General features: G+C 34.9%; 1 protein-coding gene across 1 annotated transcript in view; it reads left to right on the plus strand.

The window, feature by feature from the left end:
* The first annotated feature begins 8388 nt into the window (after positions 1 to 8388).
* eif3ea (eukaryotic translation initiation factor 3, subunit E, a) overlaps positions 8389 to 24339 on the plus strand; it is a 63168-nt gene continuing 47217 nt past the window's right edge. Inside the window, exons 1-5 of the mRNA XM_051130347.1 lie at positions 8389 to 8528; positions 9718 to 9835; positions 9947 to 10064; positions 20957 to 20999; positions 23217 to 23321. Coding sequence (XP_050986304.1) covers positions 8439 to 8528; positions 9718 to 9835; positions 9947 to 10064; positions 20957 to 20999; positions 23217 to 23321 — 474 coding nt within the window. The 5' untranslated portion in view covers positions 8389 to 8438. The remainder of the gene's footprint in view (positions 8529 to 9717; positions 9836 to 9946; positions 10065 to 20956; positions 21000 to 23216; positions 23322 to 24339) is intronic.

Raw genomic sequence — 24339 nt, forward strand, 5'->3', positions numbered from 1 at the left:
ATAACCCAAGTCCAATGGCATCAAATACGACAGTGCTGAAGTCAGCATCGGGCACGGGATAAGGAGCCGGAGATGGTAATTTATCACTAAACACGTCCAACGAGCGAGGTGATGCATATCTAAAAAGCAAGGGGGGAAAATCATTTGAATTCATATCACTGGTACTGAGGCCCTGTGCAAAGGTTTGACTTTGAGGTATCATGCATAGCATGGAGGCATTCATCTTTAAAGGCAACTGATTTGGATTCATTTGATATTGCAATGAAAAGCAGCTGGATGACTTGTCTGGCAGTGTCTTTTACTTAATAAGCAGCTATCAGTGGGGAATGGTTTTCACGGAAAGTTTGGCTGTGTGTTGCTATGTATATCATCCTATTTTATTAGATCATTTTTTCATTGAACGTCATGAACTGCAGTGAGACAAGTTTAGTTGAAAATTAGGCTGTCAATATTCCCTAACATGCTAATTTAGAGCAATTCAAGAAGCAATTGTAACTTGATTGAAAAGAATGACGATAGTTAGGCTATTCGACATTCAACTCCATGATTTTAATCAATACCTTGCTTCTCTTATGAAATGACTTCACTTTCCCTGACATCTCAAGCCGCAGCTGGACTCCCGACAAAAACTCACAGTATAGCCGTATACGTTTATATGCGATATGAGGCGGCGTTTTAAAACGATAAACAGAGCAAGCCGTGAATAGTAATGTTAGATTCTTGAACAAATTGTTCTTTTGAATCAGTTCTCAAGAAGTAACCGGTCAAGCCGGCCCAAAAATCGAACTGAATCGAACTTTAGTTCCGAGTTGATGACGCCGGAAACACAGCCAACTCGAAAGCACAGCCAACAAGTCCAACTCAAACGAACCAAATGAGCCAGTTCAACCAACTGTCGAAGTTTGCCGAGGATTACTGAAGACCCAAAAAGAACCGAATGAGCCGAAGTTTGCCGAGGATTAGCGAGGATTCTAATGAGTGAGTTGACCATACTGTGCAAGCCTAATGCACGTACTGGATATATCCTGCTTATGACTACTCTTATTAAAAAAAGCATTTTAATAAAACCTGAAAAAATGTATGTAAATAAATTTTACTATAGGTTATTGTGCATGCAGATTATATTTAAAAATTTTTAAGCGAAATCACTGAGTTTATAAGACTGTTTTTTTTTTATGGTTTAGAACATATCCACGTTTGAATGAAAGTTATTAACATAACTTTTTATTTGAATGCTTCAATATGTGTTGACAAAAATGACTTTCATTTCATTTTAATGCAACATGGCACTGGAGTTCATTGCCTGAAAATGCCAGGAAGCAATGATTCGGCTTTTTGAACCGGTTCAATGAGTCAAACTGTCTGAAATGAATCGGACTTCGCATCACTAGCCGTGAATCGCAAACATATTACTCACGTGAACCGTATCTTTTGAGTCAGCCAAAAAGATTCACGACTTCTCGAATTCGTCTGATTTTAAACTAGGTTAGCTGTACTTACAATATTTATTCGCAGGTTATTTTATATGTCAACCTGTTATTAAAAATACATATTCACAGTCAGAATTATTCTCTGAAAAATTCTTACTTTAATTTATATAACACATATGCAGTCTGGATCTAGTGAGAGTGTCAGTTAGTAAGAGTGTTGATTTCATCAAAAATATCTTTTGTGTTCCGAAGATGAACAAAGGTCTTATGAGTTTGGTACAATATAAGGCTGAGTAATTAAAGGAGAATTCCACTTCCAGAACAAAAATTTACAGATAATATACTCAACCCCTTGTCATCCAAGATGTTCATGTCTTTCTTTCATCAGTCATAAAGAAATTATGTTTTTGAGCAAAACATTTCAGGATTTTTCTCCGTATAATGGACTGCTATGGTGCCCCGAGTTTGAACTTCCAAAATGCAGTTTAAATGCGGATGTATTGATTCCAGCTGAGGAAGAAGGGTCTTATCTAGCGAAACAATCTGTTATTCTCATTCAAAAAATAGTTTAAATACTCAATTTCAAAAATAATTTCTAAATCATCCTACATCGCTGCAGAAGTACCGACCCAGTCTTTGCAAAGTGAACATGCAAAGAAGATCAAACACCCTTAACAAAAAAGATAAAACAGCGATATAGGGCGATTTCGAAGTTGAGGGAGAACATGAGATGTTTTTCGTTTTTTCGACATTCCCTAACTGTTCAGGCAGAGTAAGACAAGATAGTATATAAATTATTAATTATTAATTATTTTTATGAAAATAAAAATATTTTCGCTAGATAAGACCCTTCTTCCTTGGCTGTGATCGTTTACAACCACATTCGGGATTGTTTGAAGTCGCATTTAAACTGCATTTTGGTAGTTCAAACTCGGGCACCATAGAAGTCCACTATATGGCAAAAAATGCTAAAATGTTTTCCTCAAAAAAAAAAAAAAAAACAATTTCTTTACGACAGAAGAAAGAAAGACATGAACATCTTAGATGACATGGGGGTGAGTACATTATCTGTAAATTTTTGTTTTGGAAGTGGACTTCTCCTTTATTGAGAGAATTTGAATTTTTTGGGTAAATTGTCCCTTTAAAAATAGCGTAATGGGATATTCCTTAGTCATCATCAGACAATTAAGCGAAACTAAAATGGCATGTTTACAATGGATTTTATTTTATTTATTTTTTTTTTTTTTTTTTTACAAGCATCCTATCAAAACTGCACTATGTCCCTGGCATATTTTTCCTCTTATTCACAGTATTGGCCATGGCTCCTCATTAAGACTGCCTTCGTCGTCTTTCCCAGGTTGGGTAGACTGGAGAGCGCCTGGAAGCAGCAGCCCACACAAAGGTGCTGAGAAACTGGCCAGACGTGGCTGCTCTAGGGACCACCTCCAATCTTCCACCCCTGATGGAGTCAGATAAGTAACAATGGGGGGTCTCCTTAAACAGAGCACTTAACAATAGTTCCCTGCAGTTAATGAGGTGCCTATGAGGCCCCATGATACACATGAAGTGGGTACGATGCCAGGTAGGCTATTTATATCACTTCCTCTATATAGCCTACATATCACCTCTTTTCCTTCAGGAACTTCCTTTATCACACATCTATCTATCTATCTATCTATCTATCTATCTATCTATCTATCTATCTATCTATCTATCTATCTATCTATCTGTCTATCTATCTATCTATCTATCTATCTATCTATCTATTATGAAAAAGTAATGCAGTGTTCAGTAGTTTCTTTCTTTCTTTCTTTCTTTCTTTCTTTCTTTCTTTCTTTTTTTCTTTTTCTTGTGAGATTGTTTGTTTATTTAGTGAAATAGCACACAACCCTGTTCACACGGTTGAACACAAACCAGAGTTTTTATACATGGCCATACATGGTCATGTAAAACCGTAAGCCTCTATGTGCAATTGTAAAGCATGATGGATTTAAAACAAAATTCAGAAGTGGCTTTTACTTACAAGTCTTATGTAAGGTGCTGTTTTTTTATTTTGAGGCTTGAGGTTTATGATAGTGAAAGGAAGAAAGATGTACGTTTGTGCGTGTACACTCGGAGTGGAATACTTAATTGTGCAAGTTATTATTTTTGTGGTCATACCCACCACTTTTCTCAGTTGGGATGGGTGGAGATGGAGCGTGGGCGTGCAGTATTCACTCCGACGTGTTGTGGAGCATCTGCATAGTGTAGTTTCCAGACAGAAGAGCTGTAAAAAAGAAGCAACAACATCTGGGGCAATCAGAACTTTTCCTGCAAACATTTTACTGTCTACCACAGACATTTAAACCATCCATTTCCATCTATATAAACACTGTATGTCCAAAAACATCAAGGGAGATGCTTTTGCAAATATATTAATTGAGTCCATTTTTTACATCAATTTGATTTGCAGGGAAACGTAGACCGTCAAACATGAGCTCATTCAACACTTCGTCAGTCAAACAAGGTTATAAAAATTTAACTTAGATTTAGGCCTCCTTTTAAGAAACTAGCTTTAAAGATCCAGAGGGATTTGGGTTTACTAACTTCATCCAATTGCAAATGCAGAAAGGTCTCTATTTTTCCGGAGCAATGGGTACGTTTCCCTCAAAGGAACATCAGCGATTTAATCACCTTAGCGCTCACAGTTTCCCGTGCATTAACAAAGCCACAATTTGCTATGATTCACTGTAAAACACAGTTCCTCTTTATAAATGGCTCTATTTGTGTTGAAATGACCTGTTAAGGAGGTACCAACGCCAAGAGAACTTTTTTGTGTCTGCTTGCGTTTGCATTGCGTAAATTATGGGTCACCAGCGTCACCTTGACTTGAAATCTACAGCCTAGTCTTCAAAGGTGTTTTGGTGGCTTGTGTTAGTCACTGGTGGTTTTTTGTCATGGTCCGTAACCGCAAATATTAATAAGCAACCATTTCACGTGTTCTGGAGCATTAGCTGAAGTGTCAGTCTTCAGGAACTATTATTTCTCCATTTCCTCATATGTCACAAATAGGTTGCGTCAAAGCAATATGCACTCATGCTATAATATAAACGTTTTGTATTACGAATTGAGCTCGATTCAAGTTTAAACAGACGTGCGAGCGAACTAAAAAGTTCATTTTCATCACGCACATTGTCTCTGACTCTTCTAGCCTCAGTCTTGTTTGGTGGAGCGGGTAAACGTGGATTTTCCAATGCTGTGCTCCAGGGCCTCCTTCATTAAAATGATTGGCTGGTTGAAACAGGAGAAACCAGAGCAATTTGGCCTCAGAATTAATTTTTCAAAAGTAGTCTTAATGTCAATTAGTATTCTATTGCGGTGTTTAACCTATTGCTCCTTCCTTTTCCAACGGTCTTTGCCAGCTTTGGACTCTTTCTGGAAGCCATTGCCTTATCAAGTTTACAAGCAAAATAAAAAAAAACAAAAAAAAACAGTGATTTTGTTTGCTGATTTCAGCATATTGCTTGCGTTCGCTCTGAAATATCTAATAAAACACTTTACTGCACTCATCATATTTAGGAATATAATAAGAATTTAAAACACCAAATACGTCTCCAGTTTTCTCCAAAAAAATGCACCTTGATTCCCGAGAGAGACAGTGGAACATGTGCAGTTTATAAATAGAGACAGTGAGGAAAAAATAATTCTAACTTAAGTGCCGAAGCATTTACAATCCCCGACATGGTGCCTATTTGCACAGTTAAACCAAACCACTTAGTAATAGCCAGTAATTTCCTTATGTTAAGCCATGGATAATAATTTCACAAGAATTTTCATGGATGCCTTCCCAAGCCGGAGTGCCAGCTATAGAGGCTTGATGTGCCAAATTGTTGAAACAGGGAAAATAAATTTTCTTGTTGAAAATGATAAAACAAGAGTATTAAATAAATGAGCTCCTTGCTTTTCTTTTAGAAAAAATGATTCAAGGTTGTCACATCACATATGCCTACATGCAGGAAATGCACTGTTGATGTTAAATTATTGGGACAAAAGCAGTTTCTCATGAACTCTGGAAATATATGGTGGGTGTTACAAAAAATCAATATATATATATATATATATAAAAAGATGATTGGTTTGCAGAGAAAACCTCATGCACACATAAAGACTGTGAAAATTGGCTCGTAGCTAAAGTAAGCGTGACATTTCGATGTGATTTTTTCCGTGTTTCAAAGGCAGACGTTAGAAATCATGTCAACCTTTTAACCTCGAAACCAACACGATGTTATGTCACTAAATGCTATTCAAGTTTGTCCAAACAAAAGTATTAAAATACAACAAAAATGTTTAACTGTAAAGTTTTCAAACATGTGAAGGCTCGAACAAAGACGTCTTTAACTATACTTAGGTTGTTTTCCTTCCAGACTTTAAGTACGCCTGGGGTGAACGGTTAAACAGAGTTGGCCCAAGTGACAGCTTTACATTTGTGACTCATTCTACAGTCAGGAGAGACGAAAGGTTCGATGTTACAAGAGGGAAATTGTTTTGGGATCCAGGACAGTACCGTGTGGTTGTCAAGTAAACACGGTGCTGGTGGAACCTATTAGAGATGGGACATTTAGGAGCTGATACTGGCTCTTCTTTGCAGTGTATGGCCAACACATGGGCATCTTTACGAGACAGCTGCTAAAGTGAGGAGTAAAAACCGCTGGATGCTCTTCTGCTCCTGTCTTCAGTTTCTCAGTTGAGGTAGGCCCGTATTGCGTGATTATTTTGACAGTAATGTCATTGAGTGAACTTTTTCTCCTGTTGGACCTTCCTTTTGTTTTGATCTTAAAGTGAAGGTAGCTCTGTGTTCCAGAGAGAGGTCACTTTCCCCGGGCCCGGTGAACTCTAGCTGATACTTGTCTCCTGGAGGAATTTCAGTGGGTTCTGGAAGAGGTCCAATATTTCAGCAGGATTTTCAAAATTCAGCAAGTTTGCTTGGCAAAACATGTTTCATTGTATCAAAATGTTTCATTGTATCAATTTTGCAGTCAAATTACAGAGTCTTGAAAGGTTTATAAGCATAGCTCATATTTAACTTTACAAATAAATATCAGAGCATTACACACTTAGTAGAGGTTGTTCTATTCTATTCTATTCTATTCTATTCTATTCTATTCTATTCTATTCTATTCTATTCTATTCTATTCTATTCATGTAGAGTACAGTTTAGTAAACGTCATGTTATATTATTTGTGAGTACAAGAATTAAACTTTACTATTTAATTTTTTATTGCATTTAAAAGTTGAAATATTCTAGCGCAGAGTAGCCAAGTAAATTTTATTGATAAAAAGATACAAAAAAAGTTTTTTGTTCTATTTTGCAATGGAGTAATTATTAAATGTAAAATGTAAAAATCAAATGTGTTCAACTTTATTTTATTCTATTAACTAGTTAACTTTATTTATAGAAGTGCAGATTATCGAGTAAATTTTATTATGTAAACTATTGTATTCTGTTTTATTTGTTATCTTTATTCTATTAGATTTTATTAGCACAGAGTAGGAAGTAAATTTTATTAATAAAATTCTACTTTGTTCTTTGAAGTGCAGACTGAGTAAATTTTTATTATGTATACTATTATATTCAGTTTTATTTGATATATTTATTCTGTTATGTTTTATTAGCATGCAGTAGGAAAATAAATCAGTAAACTTTATTAATAAAATTCTATTTTATTTTTAAAATATATTCTTTTCTTTTCTATTTTATAATAGCGTAGTTATTGCACCTACATATTTTCAAATGTGTTCAACTGTGTTTTATTCTATTTATTTAATTTTATTCTTAGAAGTGCAAATTATTGAGCAAATTTTAGGATGCAAACTATTGTATTCTGTTTTATTTGTTGTCTTTATTCTATTATATTCTATTAGCATGAAGTAGGAAAATAAATGAGTGAAATAAATTTTATTATGTAAACTATTGTATTCTGTTTAATTTTTGTCTTTATTCTATTATATTCTATTAGCATGGAGTAAGTACATTTTATTAACAAAATTTTATTTTATTTTTAAAATATATTCTTTTCTGTTCTATTTTACAATAATTATTACACAATTATTTTCAAATGTGTTCAGCTTTATTTAATTCTATTTATTTAACTTTATTCTTAGAAATGCAGAATATTGAGTAAATTTATTATGTGAACTATTGTATTCTGTTTTATTTGTTGTATTTATTCTATCATATTTATTAGCACTGAGTATTAAAATAAGTGAGTGAAGTAAATTTATTTATACAATTCTGTTTTATATTTAAAATGTATTCTTTTCTGTTCTATTTTACAGTAGAGTAATTATTACACAGTTATTGTCAAATGTGTTAAACTTTATTTAATTCTATTTATTTATTCTTAGAAGTGCAGATTATTGAGTAAATTTTATGTAAACTATTGTATTTTGTTTTATTTGTTATTTTTGTTCCGTTATATTCTATTAGAACGGAGTAGAAAAAAAAAATAATAAATGTATGCAAACTATTGTATTCTGTTTTGTTATCTTTATTTTATTATATTCTTTTAGAATGGAGTAGGAAAATAAATTAGTAATTATTAGTTAGTTATTAATAAAATTCAGTTTTATTTACAATTATTGGTTATCTTTTGATATCTTTATTTTATCATACTCTATTAGCAAAGAGTAGTCAAGTTTTAATAAAATTGTATTTTATTTACATCTGTTCTGTTCTATTCTGTTCTGAAATAGAATAAGTTTTATATTATTAAACCTAATCATTTTAATGTTTTCATAATTTTATTCTATTAGCACTTATTTTATCTTCATTCTAAATTTTCTCATTTCAAATAATTTATTCTGTTTTGTTAGTTTATTGTATTACATTTTAAGCAAAAATCATTCAATTTCTGTGTGACACTTTCACTTACACCTGCAGATGCAGTTCATGGCGCGTTGCACTGTGTGAACGCACTTTACTAAATAAAGTTTTTCCGGTTTTGAAGCGCGTCCTCTTCCGTTGTCAACATGGCGGAATACGATCTGACTACCAAAATTGCCCACTTTTTGGATAGGCATCTCGTTTTCCCACTGCTGGAATTCCTCTCAGTAAAAGAGGTACATGTGTAACTTACACTCGTGTTTGAAAGCGTGTTATAACACCGTTTGTATATTGAAGGCGGCAAAGCTAATACCACGTGTGCGCGTTACTGTAGCCACAATAGTGTTGCCGCACCGGCACGTCCGGTTGTGTGGAAATCAAATAACTCATGATTTCAGTCGGTAATAAAATAAAAAACAGAGCCAACAAACTTCGACATGAACAACAGACTATTCATAGTATAACTAACACTTATAGTAGTTATTTGCTAGCTGTTTGCTATCTCAAAACCTAGTAAGCTGCCTAACTAGACAGCATTGTAAGCAGTTAGAGTTTAAAGCAGCTGACGGATCTGTCACTTTGTCTTAGCTTGTCATTTTTAAGCCAGTGGTGCGTTGTTACATGTATTGTTCACATTTTTATCTAAATGGATGTTGAACGGTTGGTTTTGTGGTGTTGTCTTGCTTGAGCTATTGCTTGAGTTTCAGCGAGAAATATAACTCATTATATCTGGCAAAGGCAGATGAGGTTATGTTGAAATACCCTCCAAAGTCTTCGAAGAACCAGTAAACATTGTTGAAACCCAGTGTGTGTGTGTATTTTCTAGCAAAAGTGTGTTTATGAATTTACGTTGGAGTTGCGTTAAAGCCATTACAGTTTGTTGCAACCAGAAATGTTAAGAAAAATGTGACCCTGGACCACAAAACCAGTCATAAGGTTCATTTTTTAAAAAGTTGAGGTTTATACATCATCTGAAAACTGAATAAATAAGCATGTTAGGATAGGGCAGTATTTGGTCGAGATACAACTATTTGAACATCTGCAATTTGAAGATGCAAAAAATCTAAATATTGAGAAAATCGCCTTGAAAGTTGTGCAAATGAAGATTTTAGCAATGCATATTACTAATCAAAATTAAGTTTTGATATAATTGCGGTAGTACATTTACAAAATATCTTAATGGAACATGATCTTTAGTTAATATATTAATGATTTTTGCTGTAAAAGAAAACTTGATCATTTTGACCCATACAGTGTATTTTTGGCTATTGCTACATATATATCTGTGCTACTTAAGACTGGTTTTGTGGTCCAGGGTCACATATAAAGTAAAATTACTGCATAAGGCAGGAATGGATGTTGTAGAAGCTGTTGATCTGCGATCTTGTATCTACGTGAATGTACTGATAATGTTTTCATCGCTAGATCTACAATGAGAACGAGCTCCTCCATGGAAAGCTGGATCTCCTCAGCGACACCAACATGGTGGACTTCGCCATGGACGTGTACAGGAATTTATTTCCTGACAAAGAAATACCCAGCTGTGAGTACTTTAACTTTTCATGGCTTTCTGTGACGAAAGATGCTTACTGTGATGTGTGAGAATTGACTGTATGAGATTCATATCTACCATGTATCATCTGCACTTTTGCAGCTCTCAGAGAAAAGAGGACTGAAGTTGTGGCTCAACTGAAACAACTGCAATCTGAGACCGAGCCCATTGTGAAAGTGTTTGAGGACCCAGAGACCACAAGGCAGATGCAGTCAACCAGGTAAATGCTGAAATTATACTTTATATTAGTAGTCTAACCTCTTCAGTCATCCATCACTTACTTTGTCTTGTTATTGTGTTCAATAAAATGTTTAAATGCTGCAATCTAAATATCAATATAAGCTATTTGTAAGATGTTCCTTTAACACGCCTGTCTAGTTTCGTCTAAAACTTGGAGAAATTGATTTCTGCTTTTGATTTTTTTTTTGTACTGTATTCAAAGCAAAAAGCATTACTTGACAGTCAAACCAAAAGTTTATTGTGTATATTATTATTATTATTATTAAATTACATTTTTTTAATGTTCTGTTGTTTTTGAATTTCAGTTCTTTGCCTTTTTGAGAACTGTTTTTTTAATTAATTTTTTTTTTTGGTGCACATGCCATTGTGGTACAGCCTAAAACATGTTAGTGCAAGTGCCAATAAAACAAATGGAATCCATAAACGCAATTTTTAAAAAAATTTGCAGAGTCAAGCGAATGCTCTTTTGTGGCTCATTTATATATCCAGATGTGTTTGACCAAATATATGCCCCAAAGTCTGTTACTTTGGATCATCTACCGATGCGGTATTTAGTACACGCTTTAGGGTGTATTGTGGTTGTCTTGAAATTAAAAGTGACCTTTCTGTACTTTATAGTATATTGTGTAGACCTTTACTTGTCTGCGGTTTTTACTGGAAGACTGTGGAGAATCTTTTAAATGTTATGACAGTACTTTAGTCATTTTCTATTCCAAGCAACAGCTGAGATGGTACTTTACTTATTTTCTTGTTCATCTAATGTAAGTTGAACAGTGTTCAATTGCACAGTTTAGACAAGACAGTCCTCAGGGATGTGGGATGGAGCCCTGCTCGATGCTAGACGATACTCCAAACAGAACATTTGTGGCTCTTTTTCTGGAAGGTCGGGGTTAAGTGCCATTTAATTAAGTGGATGGCAGAACATCAGCGGGCATTTGTAATCACAATCGGTTTGTATTTGATTGAAATTGCCATGTGGATGAGTGTATGGTTTCATTCAGCAAATTTCAGAAGAGCTGAATGCTCGCGTCCTGTGGTGAGTTTCACGGAGGCTACTTTTTTTTTCAAATTTTTTTTTTTTTTTTGATGCTGACTTTGCCATAATTAAAATATTTTGGTTAAACTCAGTCCTCATCCAGTGCTTGCTTTTCTCTGATGGATGTTCCTCATTTCTAGCCGCCAGCCAATCTAGATGTTTTAGGTTTTAATGTGTGGTGTATTAGGGATTAGAGATGTTTTTATTTAATTAAAAGAAGGTTGTTGCACTGATCACTGAAGGCAGAAGAGATATTTTCAAATAGTTGCCTCCATTAGCAGTTGGAGGGATTTGCTGCATTAATAACAGTGGATTTTTGTTGATTATGTTGGATTGAAAAGACATTGTTCTACTCTCGAGCAGTCGCCATCCAACCTAGACAGAAGAGACAGCATAGCGATGACAGTGGCCGGTTTATCCACTGTATTTGATATGATTTAGGCCTGGTCTTGAGATCGCTATAGGCTTAAAATGTCAGAGTTTAAATATTTGAATCTCTGCCTGTGACTTATGCCAGGGATTTCCGAGCTTTTTTTTGTTAGTTGAACCTCTTTGACCTAAAATATTTACTTGAAGTACTCATGAGATTTGAAGTAAATATTTCAAGAATTTAATGGCACATGAATGCTCATGATTCTCTGATGTCAGTTAATGGCCACATGATGTGCAGGTCAACAAATATTTATTTATTTAGGAAGCATTTTATATTTATTCTTCAAAATTTTTGTTTCATTTTTTACGTTTTCATGATTTGAGTGATTAACTTTTCATTAATTCTTGAACCCAGCAAAACTGTATATATTAAATATTTAATAAATTAACAACTGAAACGGCAAATCAAAATACAATGACATGTAGCTTTAAGATGTATATTAAGTAAAGAAAGAAAGAAATAAAGATCACCAAAGGTTTTGATCACTGTTATTTGGTTAATATTAATGAAATAATTTACATTTACTGTTTATTTTACATTTAAGACTATTGTGGTTCATTGAGTAATTTTGTGGTTCATTTTTTTAGACATTTGTGGCTATACTAAACTAAGCTTTGTGAGTTTTGCAGATTCAGTGTAGAAACTAGATTTTTGTAAACTAGATTTTATGCATATCCTTAAGAAAATTTGTGGTATTTTCTAGGGCTTGGTAAATCATTTACAAAACTCGATTCTTATTTACAAAATGAAATTGATTCCTAAATCCCACAAATCAAGTAGTCTAGCCTGTTTTCAGTTAATGAACGAAACATTGCAGCACCTCCCATCCAATAAATTGCAATAAGCTTTGTGCTTTGTTACTTTCAAAATGAAACGGTCTCAGATTTCAAATTCTGTCAATTTTTTGAAAAATATTTCAACAGTTAATACCGTTTTGGTGCTGTAGTGCCTCAGTTTAAAAAGCTCGGCGGGAAGCACACTTGAACAATCATATCCTCTGCTTTAATACTAGTTTCAGCATAAAATAAACATAAATGAACATGATATTTTAAAAGACGGAGTAAAAATTATGGAAATCTGTATCCTGTCTCATGGAATTGCTTACTCAGTGTTTCAACCACAGATAGCTTATGTCTTGTAACGTCACATTTACCTCAGAAAAAAACACATTCGGTGACCATAAATTTGTGAGCCTGCTAGATAAATCAACTATAGAGAGGAGCATTTTTCTGCATAAATGTGCCATATAACACATTTGTTATAATTTTTGTACTGTTCTTCAATATTTAATTAGTTTAAATGGATCAGATGCTTATGACAGCCACCATTTAAATGTTTGTATTTCAAAAAAAGAATTGGAGTAGAAATATGGTTGTGTAACTGTAAAGTTAATATTATAACTTTATTGTTATAAAACTTAATTGAGTGTAATTTAAGTGTTTGCATACAAATCAGGTAATTTTAACCTTTAATATTATAGTAATGTAGTACCAGCTGACTCTCATATACAGTGGTGGTCAAAAATATTAGAACACTAGTTTGTATTTTCACCAGCTAAAATGGTTTTAAATCAGTTGTTTCTATCTTTTGCTGTAGTGTGTCGGTAGGAAATATCAGTTTACGTTTCCAAACATTCATTTTGCCATTTATTGTAATAATCTAGTAAGATGTTTGTTTGCGCAAGAAGTCTGACACAGTCAGTGCTCTGCACAGAGATCTGATCTCATCATCATCCAGTCTGTCTGGAATGGCATGAAAAAACAGAACAAACTGAGACCAAATGCAGAGGAACTGTGGCAACATCTCCAAGATGCTTCAACAGTTGTACCTATAAAGCTACCTGAAAAACTATGCGCAAGTGCACCTAGTGCAAAAGCGGCTTTAAATGCAAAGGATGCTCACACTAAATGTTGTTTTACTTTAGTTAATAAAAATTAATTGATAAAGAAAATCTATTTGTGACATTATATTTGGCAGCATCCTCATTTTACAGCATTTTTACACAAGTGCCTAAAACTTTTAACAGTACTGTAGCTTTGCAGGTAGGTCTCTTGAAGCATCTTGAAAATGTTGCCAGTTCTTCTGGATTAAGTCCGTCTCAGTTTGGTTCTGTTTCCTCATGACATTTCAGACAGACTGTATGAAGATGAGATCAGATCTCTGTGTGGAGCACTGGCTGTTGTTAGATACCTTGTGCAAACAAAAATCTCACTGCATTATTACAATTAATGGCAAAATTAATGTTTGGAAATGTGAACTGATATGTGACCCTGGATCACAAAACCAGTCATAAGGGTCAATTTTTCAAAATTGAGATGTGTACATAATCTGAAAGCTGAATAAATAAGCTTTCCATTGATGTATGGTTGTTAGGATAGGACAATAGTTGGTCGAGATACAACTATTTGAAATCCTGGAATCTGAGGGTGCAAAAAAATCAAAATATTGAGAATATCACCTTTAAAGTTGTCCAAATAAAGTTCTTAACAATGTGTATTACTAATAAAAAATTAAGTTTTGATATATTTACAGTAGGAATTTTACAAAATATCTTCATGGAACATGATCTTTACTTAATTTCCTAATGATTTTTGCTATAAAAGAAAAATCTATAATTTTGACCCATACAATGTATTTTTGGCTATTGCTACAAATATACCCCATCGACTTAAGACTGGTTTTGTGGTCCAGGGTCACATATTTCCTACTGGCACACTACAGCAAAAGATAGAAATAACTAACTTAAACCCATTTTTTTGATGGTGAAAATAGTAGTATTCTAATAGTTTTGGCCACCACACTGTATTTTACAACATTAGTTGATTTTTTTTTTTTTTTTTTCCCCTTGAGAACATTTGCCATGTACTGTATCTGATATATCCAAGATAATCTATATCAAATCGAAACACATTGAATTGCAAGCTTGTGAATCAGAATCGAATTGTCAAATTTGTGTCAATACCCAGCCCTAGTATTTTCTATTACAAAAGACACTGATGCGATGCTACAGTGTTGTATTGCAGTGTGTTCTGTGTGGTTCTTGCTGCAATCCAATCATTTGGAGGAGTAATTGTTTAAATCTCTCCTCAAAAAGCTGCTCAAATTGAAATATCATTCATATCCTTAGCATAAACCATGTACGCTCCAAAGTTTAATACTTGAGGTTAGGGGTTAGTTGAAATTCGTCAAAATTTGCTTGTCATAGCAATTGTTGCTAATTACTTGTAGCTGTTTTGTATCTCTGTTTTGTGTCTTTGTTCAGTGTGTGAATCTTTTGGCCAAAGCGAAGACAGTAACTGAGGCCACAATCTGTACTTAGTTATTGTTTAATTGCTCGCTTTGACTAGCGCTAATACCGCACCGTGCTTCCATATATTTTATCAGGCTACCGCTGTGCGTTTGTGGTGTCTCTACAGTGAGAAATCGCAGTAGGTGGTATTGCCTTCCCTAGACATTTTTAAAGACCAGTTTGCGTTTTGTTTCTCCAAAACATGCTTTTATCACAGTTCAGGATTAAGTTTGTGGCGTTAGAACCAGGCGCAGTCTTAATTAACCCACTCAAATGGATGTCTGCTCTTCATTAACGAGCGACTTTGAAGTTTACTTGTTCGATCTGAATATTTCGGGTTTCGGAGGGCATTTTTCACTGTCTGGAGTTTCACAGGCTGAGACGACCACGAGGAAGTGCAGATCAGGACTCGTCTTTATTTGTTCTTTTATTTGTTAATAGCTGCGTGCGTGTGACGTGTTTCTTTTAAACCGCGTCGTCGGATGTTTACTGGATTAGCACTCTTGACAATGTCGCTCACAGGGCGGATGCTATAAGCAGGTGATATCATGTTTGGAAATCTGTCAGGACCATTGTTCAGGAGTGTTAGGACATATGGAGTGGCGATGGATTGTTTTTTCTTTAACAGACTGAGCGTGATGGATGGATGGGCTGCGCTGAATGGCCGAGGGCCGAGTTATCTCGCGGTTCCCTCAGCACCAATGCATTGACCTCCATAGCAAAACATGCCCTGTCTGTTCCTCATTTCAACCCAGACGGGAGGTGGTGAGAGCTGACGGAGTAAAGATGCAATGTCCTCTTCAGCAGACCGATAAACATGGACTGACTGTTAGTTTTTAGAGATACTAGGGAAGAGCTGAGGATGTTGGTTAAATGCAGAAGTGCTCAGAAAGGACAGTAAAACTTAAGATTTGATGCAACAGTTGTCAGTGATAAGCAGTTTGAATCAATCATTGTTCTTATCAGTAGATATTTAATGGGTTAGATCACCCAAAAATGAAAATTGTCATTAATTATTCTATGTCGTTCTAAACCCGTATTGTGTTCATCTTCAGAACACAATTAAAAATATTAAAATATTTTTGATGAAATCCAAAAGCTTTCTGACCCTGCATAAACAACAAAGCACCTAACATGTTTTAGGCACAGAAAGGTAGTAAGGACATTGTTAAAATAGTCCATGTGACATCAATGGTTCAACCTTAATTTTTTTGAAGCTGCGAGAATACTTTTTGTACACAAAGAGAACAAAAATAAATGCCTGACACGAAAGAGAAATTCTTGAAATGGCACGAAGGTGCGAGGACCCTATTGGAATTGCTCAGATTCTTCAAAATTAACTGCATTTTTGAGGGCCTAAACATGCTCGAAAACTCACACATGCCAAAAGTGGTGAAAATTTACATCTGATAGGGGTTTCAGAAGTGGGTGTGGCAAAATGGCTGGATAACTCCACTTAAAATTTCAACGAAGTGCACCTCGAAACTGTGTTTCACATACATGTACGAACTTTAATAGACACATGTAACACCAGTACCTACAAAAATGTCCCCAGTACGAGGTCAGAAGCTCAACAGGAAATCTGATATTTTGAATTTTCTCTGCAAGTTTTGTGCTGTTTTTGCCGTTTCAGGGGTTGTATTTAGACGAACTCCTCCTAGAGATTTAAACAGATCAACACCAAATTTGGTCAGTGTAATCTAAACCCTTTGTGATGTTAAATTGCGAAGATCTTGGATTTTCGTTGAAGTGTGTGTCCGTGGAGGCCTGACAAACTTCGATGTTTCGCCATGAAACAGGAAGTTTTTATAACTCTGCCATAAAATGTCCGATTTGCACTAAAATTCACGTTTGATAAGAATTCTGTCCTGAACACATGCCCATATTCAGTTATAGCCATAGCACCACCTGCTGGTAACAGGAAGTGGCATGTTGTATGCTCTAACGAACTCCTCAGAGATTTAATGACATCGACGTTATTTGATCAGTCTACTCTAAAGGCCTTTGCAGTATTAAATTGCGAAGATCTTGGGTTTTCTTTAAAGGGCGTGTCCGTGGCGGCCTGACAAATTTCGATGTTTCACCATGGGAATAGAAGGCGTTGTAGCGCAGTCATACAATGTCTGATCTGCCCCAAACTTCACATGTTCGATAAGAATCCTGGCCTGAACACATCTGAAGCCAATATTCTGTTACAATCATAGCACCACCTGCTGGCAACACGAAATTACTTGTTTTACACTACCTTAAACATGCAGTGTCCAATCTGAACGACCAAAACATTTCAGATGCTGTGCAGCGAGATCGGTCCGCTGGTTAGTCAGGTTATCCCATCCCATCGTGCGAAGTCACTTGCCTTTTTTGATGTGCATGGTGGAATTTATTTGGTACATGTGTTTCCATCGTAGTTTATGCATATTTTTTCTTATCGGACAAAAAGTTTATCCTATTCAGTTTTTTTCATGTGCATCTTGGCATTTCCATCTAGCGTGATTTATTGATTTATTTTTATTTTTTTTGGGCGTTATTTCAAAATGTGCTTAAATATAGGTGGATGGAAACATAGCTATTGATGTCACATGGGCTATTTTTTTTAATGATCTCCTTACTACCTTTCTGGGCCTTGAACGTGGTAGTCGTGTTGCTGTCTATGCAGGGTCGAAATCTTTTGGATTTCATCAAAAATATCTTAATTTGTGTTCTGAAGATAAACGAAGATCTTACAAATTTGGAAAGACATTAGGGTGAGTAATTAATGACAGAATTTTCATTTTTGGGTGAACTAATCTTTTAATGTTTACCAAAAATGTAATGTTTCCAAAAGTGTATGGCTTTCTTCTGTGATCACAAAAAGAGACATTGCAGTGAATGGGGACTGGGTGTTACTGCATGGTTAATCAAAATTAAACTTTAAGTTATTGATATATAACATTTTGGGCCAAATTGTGCAGCCCTGCAAGCAAGATAAGCAAACCATAAGCTTAAAAGAAAAAAGAAAATTGCGCAAATCTTACCCCAAATTGTGCTGCATTAGGACTGGGACTGTCAAGCATCATCAAAGTGGTCCTCGTGATTTGTGCTCTGTATTCTAACCTTCTAAAGCCATGTAATTGCTTTGTGTAAGGAACAGAATGAAATTTAAGTTGTTTCTCAATTTAGCATGACCGTTGTGGCAGTAGTGGTCACCATTCACTTTCATTGTATGAAAAAAAAAAAAAAAGCAGCTTGAACATTCAGCTATAAATAACTCTTTTGCATTTTTGCAAGTCATGAAGATTGACATGAGGGTGAGTAAATAACAGTTAACATTTTAAGTTGAACTATTCCTCACTTCTCATGTGGAATGGGATTTTAGACCAGTGAGATTTCACAAAGGCCAGGACTCGTCAGTCAAATGCTGCAAACATAAAAATCAGACAATTGCAGAAATGTACTGCCTCTTGTTGTGGCTGGTTAGGTTAGCAAAATCTGATTTACATGGAGGAGATAGTAAGGTTTTATTGCTTATCACCAGTTAGGACACTGCGTAAGGGAGGTGGCTGGTCTCCACCCAGAGTCCCAGCATCTGTCAGATGATAGTATAATGGAACAGAAGCAGTCCTGCAGGAGAACGCCTTTATAAACAGCCTTTGAACCTCCCCACAAATAAAATAAACGTGCAACCTCCTCTTTCTGTCTGGAGTGCACAGTGACGCACGCCTTCGTTTGCCGAATTCTTCAGAGGCCGGCCACATTTGGCGGAGGTGGTCGTGCGGTACGCATGGTTCCCAGCCCCCCGTGCCGAGCATTTTGCCAAAACTCAATGATACGCACTAGTAGCAGTAAATTCTTACTCCAGCTCACCTGATGAGGAGACGCAATGTTTGTTTCTCATTTCTTCTTTACCTTGTTCTCTCTTTCTTTAATTAGTGGTGTTTCCTAAGGAAAACTTGAGGCTCATATTTAGGCTTATTGGTTTTACTAAACCCCAGTATTAAATGTTGGTGTGTAACTTATCCCGCAAAGTTTGTGCTACGGATATGAATAATACCTCAAATCATGAGGCTGGTTGAGAAATGTGTGCTATTATAAGTAATCAGACTTGCTATTTTTGCTTAACCGACTATAAACAAAATCATACTTTTATTGAAGAAGACCGTGAGGAATATCTAGAGATCAGATTTTCTTCAGAAAGTGTGGAATTGTAGTTTCTTTTTTTTTTTTTTCTTTAAATAATACTTGTATTATGAAATACTTAATATGAAATATTTAAATTTTCTGATAATTTACTCACCCCCATTTCCTCCAAGGTGGTCATGTCTTTCTTTTTCAGTCAAAAAGAAATTAAGGTTTTTGTGGAAAACTTTCCAGGATTTTTCTCCATATAGTGGACTTCAATGGGACCCAGTGGGTTGAAGGACCAAATTGCAGCTTAAATGGGCTCTACACAATCCCAACGATCATTCATTTTCGAAAAAATAAAAAAAATAATAAAATTATATATAGTTTTTAACCACAAATTCACATCTTGCACTAGCTCTGCGTTCATGACATCACAGATTAGGTAATCACATTAATTATTATTATTATTATTATTTTTAAATGGATTAATTTTTTCATTAGATAAGACCCTTATTTATTGGTTGGGATCATGAAGAGTCCTTTGAAGCTTCATTGAAACTGCAGTTTGGACATTCAACGCGTTGATCCCCATTGAAGCCCACTATATGGAGAAAAATCCCTGAAATGTTTTCCTCAAAAAAAACCCTTGATTTCTTTTCGAATGAAGAAAGAAAGACAAAACCTAATTCGGTTTTATTTTTTTCCAAATTCCGTTTTTTTCCGTTTTAATTTTTCTGGATTCTGTTTTTTTCCATTCCATGTTTTTTTATGGTTAAATTACATTTAATTAATTAAAAAGTTTTATTAATTAAAATTATGAAACTTTTTAACGTCAATTAAGTTCAACAAAAATTACATGTTTAGAGCCCTATGAAATTGTTTTTCTTACCTTCTGGTTACCAAATTCTGTTTAAGCATGTCTAATTATTTGAATGCATAAAAACAACATACTTTATTAAAGTATGAAGGCATAAAATATGAATTTAATTTATCTTTTAATCAAATGAAAAAGAAACATACTTTATATTTTGGCCAACAAAGTTACTATTAAAACATGAAAGAAATATTGTGTGATTATTCCTTAATAAAATAAATTCTTAAAAATTTTAGTAATAATAGTAGTATGTACATTCTACTAAACAATAGTAATATATGTTTTCAAGTTAACTTTTATTAAGCGAACTTTTATTTTGATGAGTTGCCGTGAATACCTTTACATTTCTGTGTGTATATATGATGTGACGCCAGTTTCTTTCAAAATAAATGGTAAAATTCTCATGAAGAAACATCAGAGCAGTTCTGGAAATGTTGTTCATGTATTTGTCGTCATTTGGCGAGACTGCAAATACTGAAATTACCATAAGCATCACACGCGCTTCAGTATGTGTGTAGTAAACAAAACCGCCCTTATGCGCCATTCATTATAACAGAGACACGCAGAACATGCAGGATTCATAATTTAATTCCGTTTGATTTAAGTGTAATGACCTACTTTTGATTAATTCATCCAAACTTTGACAAATTCTGTGACATTCTGCATTATTCAGTAAACTTCATTTTTATGACTGGATTCCGTGACTCCGTCCATGTTTTCTGCATCGTGGAAGTCATAGGGCCCTATTTAATGTGTCACAGCACAGTGCAATTAAGCCACAGTGATTATATTTGTTATTATATTTTTAAAAAGTTTGTGTGTATATGGGTCAAAGACATTTTGGTGTCCACATCAAATAAAATTGACCAAAGACATTTTATATAAACAGAAAGCATATTAAATGCAAGTTATTTGCCTTAATGTTTAAATGTCAAAATATTTACATTTCTAATGTAACATTTTTTTAAACCCCTCTTTGTATTTGACCTGTATGTATGTTCAAATATAATGTTATTTAATATGATTTTCACTTAAATGGGTTATTCTGAGAGCTTTTATGTTTAGAAAATAAGTGTTTTTCATCCACTTTTGTGACCTAAAGAAACCCCTGGTAACCCTTTAAAATGTTTGCCTTCCAGGGACGGGCGTATGCTGTTCGACTATCTGGCTGACAAGCATGGAGTAAGTACTTCTGCTGACTCTTCCACCCCTCTGAGGAGTTCTCATGACTCTTCCATGAACCCAATGTTGTTTTGGGGGGCCAACGGGAGGGGCGGCCCTGAGCAGCAACACATTAAATGACTTCCCAAAACCTTAAGTCATTTTCGGGGATTTTATGGCTTGCAGAAATTTCTGCGGACATTTACATTCTGTGGCGAATTGTTAAGAATAAACGGAACAGCTCGGGACCCGTGGGTATGGCCTCAAGAATGCTCGGGATTCTATATTTGACTTGACGGCACTCCCACCCCGGCATCCTGAGACTGACCTGAGGCCTGTCCTCAGTGCACCTTCAGTGCACGGGCTGCGGCGTCTTTACAACACGATCCTCGCCTTAACATCCCTCTCGTCGCCGCCCCCAGGAAGGCCCCTGTAGCCTTAACGACATCCGCACCAGGGCTCTAGTTTACTGTGACCACACAAACACACAGACGTAAACTAGCGCACACACACAATGAGCTCTCTGTTCCGAGACGCTCTGCCAGCGAGTTTCCCGAGCGTGATCTACCGAACTGTCCGTCAAACTGTTGGTGCTCTCTGGTCATTGCTGTTAGCTGAACCTGAGAATTGCAGTTTAAAACGGTGAGGCGATGATCTTAGGGTCACATGGGGTCATGTGTGGTCACGGTTTCCCGAAGAGGTTCAATGATGGCGTACAAATTATTTCTGTACTCGCTAGAAGTAAAATACTGCACCAAGCACCAAAATTAAAGCCAGGCAAAACATTTTTAATGTTTGAAGGAATGGCTTGTTTGATTTTTAAAGGAATAGGCATGTTGTGTATAACAAGATGCACACTGACATACTGGATTTGAGAGCTGTGTTTGAGAGGAAGGTTTTCAGCAAATAATATAAAGATCCTAACAACCGTACATCAGTGGAAAGCTGTGTATTTAGCTTTCAGATGATATTTAAATCTCAACTGTAAAAAATTAAACCTTATGACCCCTATGTGTGTGTGTGATATACATATATATATGTATGCACACACACACATATATACACACACACACATACAGGTTTGTTTTTGTGACTTGTGGGGACATTCCATAGGTGTAATGGTTTTTATACTGTACAAACCGTATTTTCTATCGCCCTGCACCTAAACCTAGCACTCACAGGAGACTGTACACATTGTAATTTTTTTTTTTTTTTTGATCTGTCACAAAACAAAAATATGCATACACATATGTGCGCACTCACACAATAAGGTTTAATTTTTTACCATTTGTGTGTGTATATATATATTTATGTGTGTGTGTGTGTGTGTGTGTGTGTGTGTGTGTGTGTGTGTGTGTGTGTGTATATACTCTGTTTTTAACAATTTTCAAAATTCATGTTTTTTCATTGTGCATTCCAGTTAATCTCTATCAAACTGCAGTTGGGTTATTTTGATTACGTAAAAATAACTTAAAAAATACAGCTAACTAACACAATACAACACAATAAAACACAGTAAAAACATGATAAATAAAATAATTTATTTATGTGAAATAATGTTATATGTGTAAAAATATTTACACTATATAACTATATTTTTTTTTTAAATAAATGTGTGTATGTATGATGCAAAATTATGTATATATCATATTACAATATACTTAATATAAATGCACATATATAGCATATAATATAATATTAAATATTTTATTGATGTGAAATAATGTTATACATGTAAAAATATATGTGCCATATGTAACTGAATTTTTTTTATTTAAATACACATGCGTATATGCATAAAACATCTATTTATTGTATTACAATATACTTAATATAAATGTTATGTTATGTATGTGCATACAATACTTGAATGTGCATACAATAATGTGAAATTGTTATATATTTAAAAACATGTATACCATAGATAACTGTTAATTTTCTTTTTTTGTTTTAAATCTTATAAAAAAAATATTAGTACTATATATTAATAAATAAATTTATAATAACATTTTTAGGATCAATCTATAAGATTATATTTTAAACTCTTATTTTTTTTTATTTAAAAAAATGTTAATTTTAATTTAATTGACTAATAGCTAACTTGTGTAAGCAAGTACTATTGTTTATCTAGTTCTTTTTCTTCATATGTTAGAAATTTCTACAGTCATGCTTCGTTACCTTTGCACTTAAATAAGTATTTTGTGTATTTGCATTTTTAACTTGTGTCTTTCCTTGCAGTTCCGCCAGGAGTATTTGGACACCCTGTACCGATATGCCAAGTTCCAGTACGAGTGTGGGAACTACTCAGGTGCAGCGGAGTACCTCTATTTCTTCAGAGTCCTGGTATGTGTCTTACCACGCCCCTGTCTTTAACAGATGACAGAGTTGTGTTTTCTAGCATTCTCCTCTGGGACGTTCCCAGCGGGGCAATTTTCAAGAGCTTTTTTTCATCACGACACCCTTTCATTTTCTCCTTCGCAAATTGAAGCCATTAAATGCATTCTTGTTTAATAAGTTCTTGTCTAATGGACAAACAGTTTTATTTTGATGGAGAGTTCCCCTGTGAGTGTTAATTAAGCCAAACGTTCCCCCTTTAGAGAGTTTGAATTATCGTCTCTGCTTAATATGGGTCTGCCTTTTTTAGTACACGACTCTTGCCAAATCCCATGAGTTACGAGCATTACGTATGCACTTAACGTTGTGTTTTTTTTTAAATGACGCAGGTGAAAAGTGGACATGACTCGCTCACAGGTAGATTTTCTCAAATTAGAATCCAAATCCTTTTATTATGAAATATTGTGTCATTTATCCGTGTTATCCATCTATTAAAGCAAAACATGCAGCTTTTTTGTTTGCACTTGAGGCAATCCGAAGAACTAAAAGCTCCTGATCTGTAATTACTTCTTAAAAATGCCATCCCTTGGCTTGTTAAATTCCTTGCAAGTCTTGAGTGCTGAAAAGAACCTCTTCAAGGACTTGGTTAAGAGTTGTTTCAGGGCTGTGTTTAGTGGCGGACTTCATAAGCTTATGGGTTTATGGGCAGTGCTGCTCCCCATAGATGATTGGTGGGGATTTTGTGGCCTAATCACTCTTGGTTTGACAGGATTCCTCAGTTTTTGCAAGGGTTAAAGGTTACACAGCTTGCTCCATATAATCCCAATTCACCAAACGCAGGCTTTTAAACAGAAGATGACTACAGTGTGTGTTCTTCCAACAGTCAAACCGTTTTGAGTATTTTATTGAGCCAAACTCTTATTGGATAACAGGACATTAAGGCCACACTTACAATGCAGCTAAATGCAGCCCAAATCTGTTTTTTTTTTTCCACTTCTAGTTTTTGAATTATATTCTTCTGAAAATC

Source organism: Labeo rohita, chromosome 16 (genome assembly GCF_022985175.1).
Source record: "Labeo rohita strain BAU-BD-2019 chromosome 16, IGBB_LRoh.1.0, whole genome shotgun sequence".
NCBI classification, from domain to species: Eukaryota; Metazoa; Chordata; class Actinopteri; order Cypriniformes; family Cyprinidae; genus Labeo; species Labeo rohita.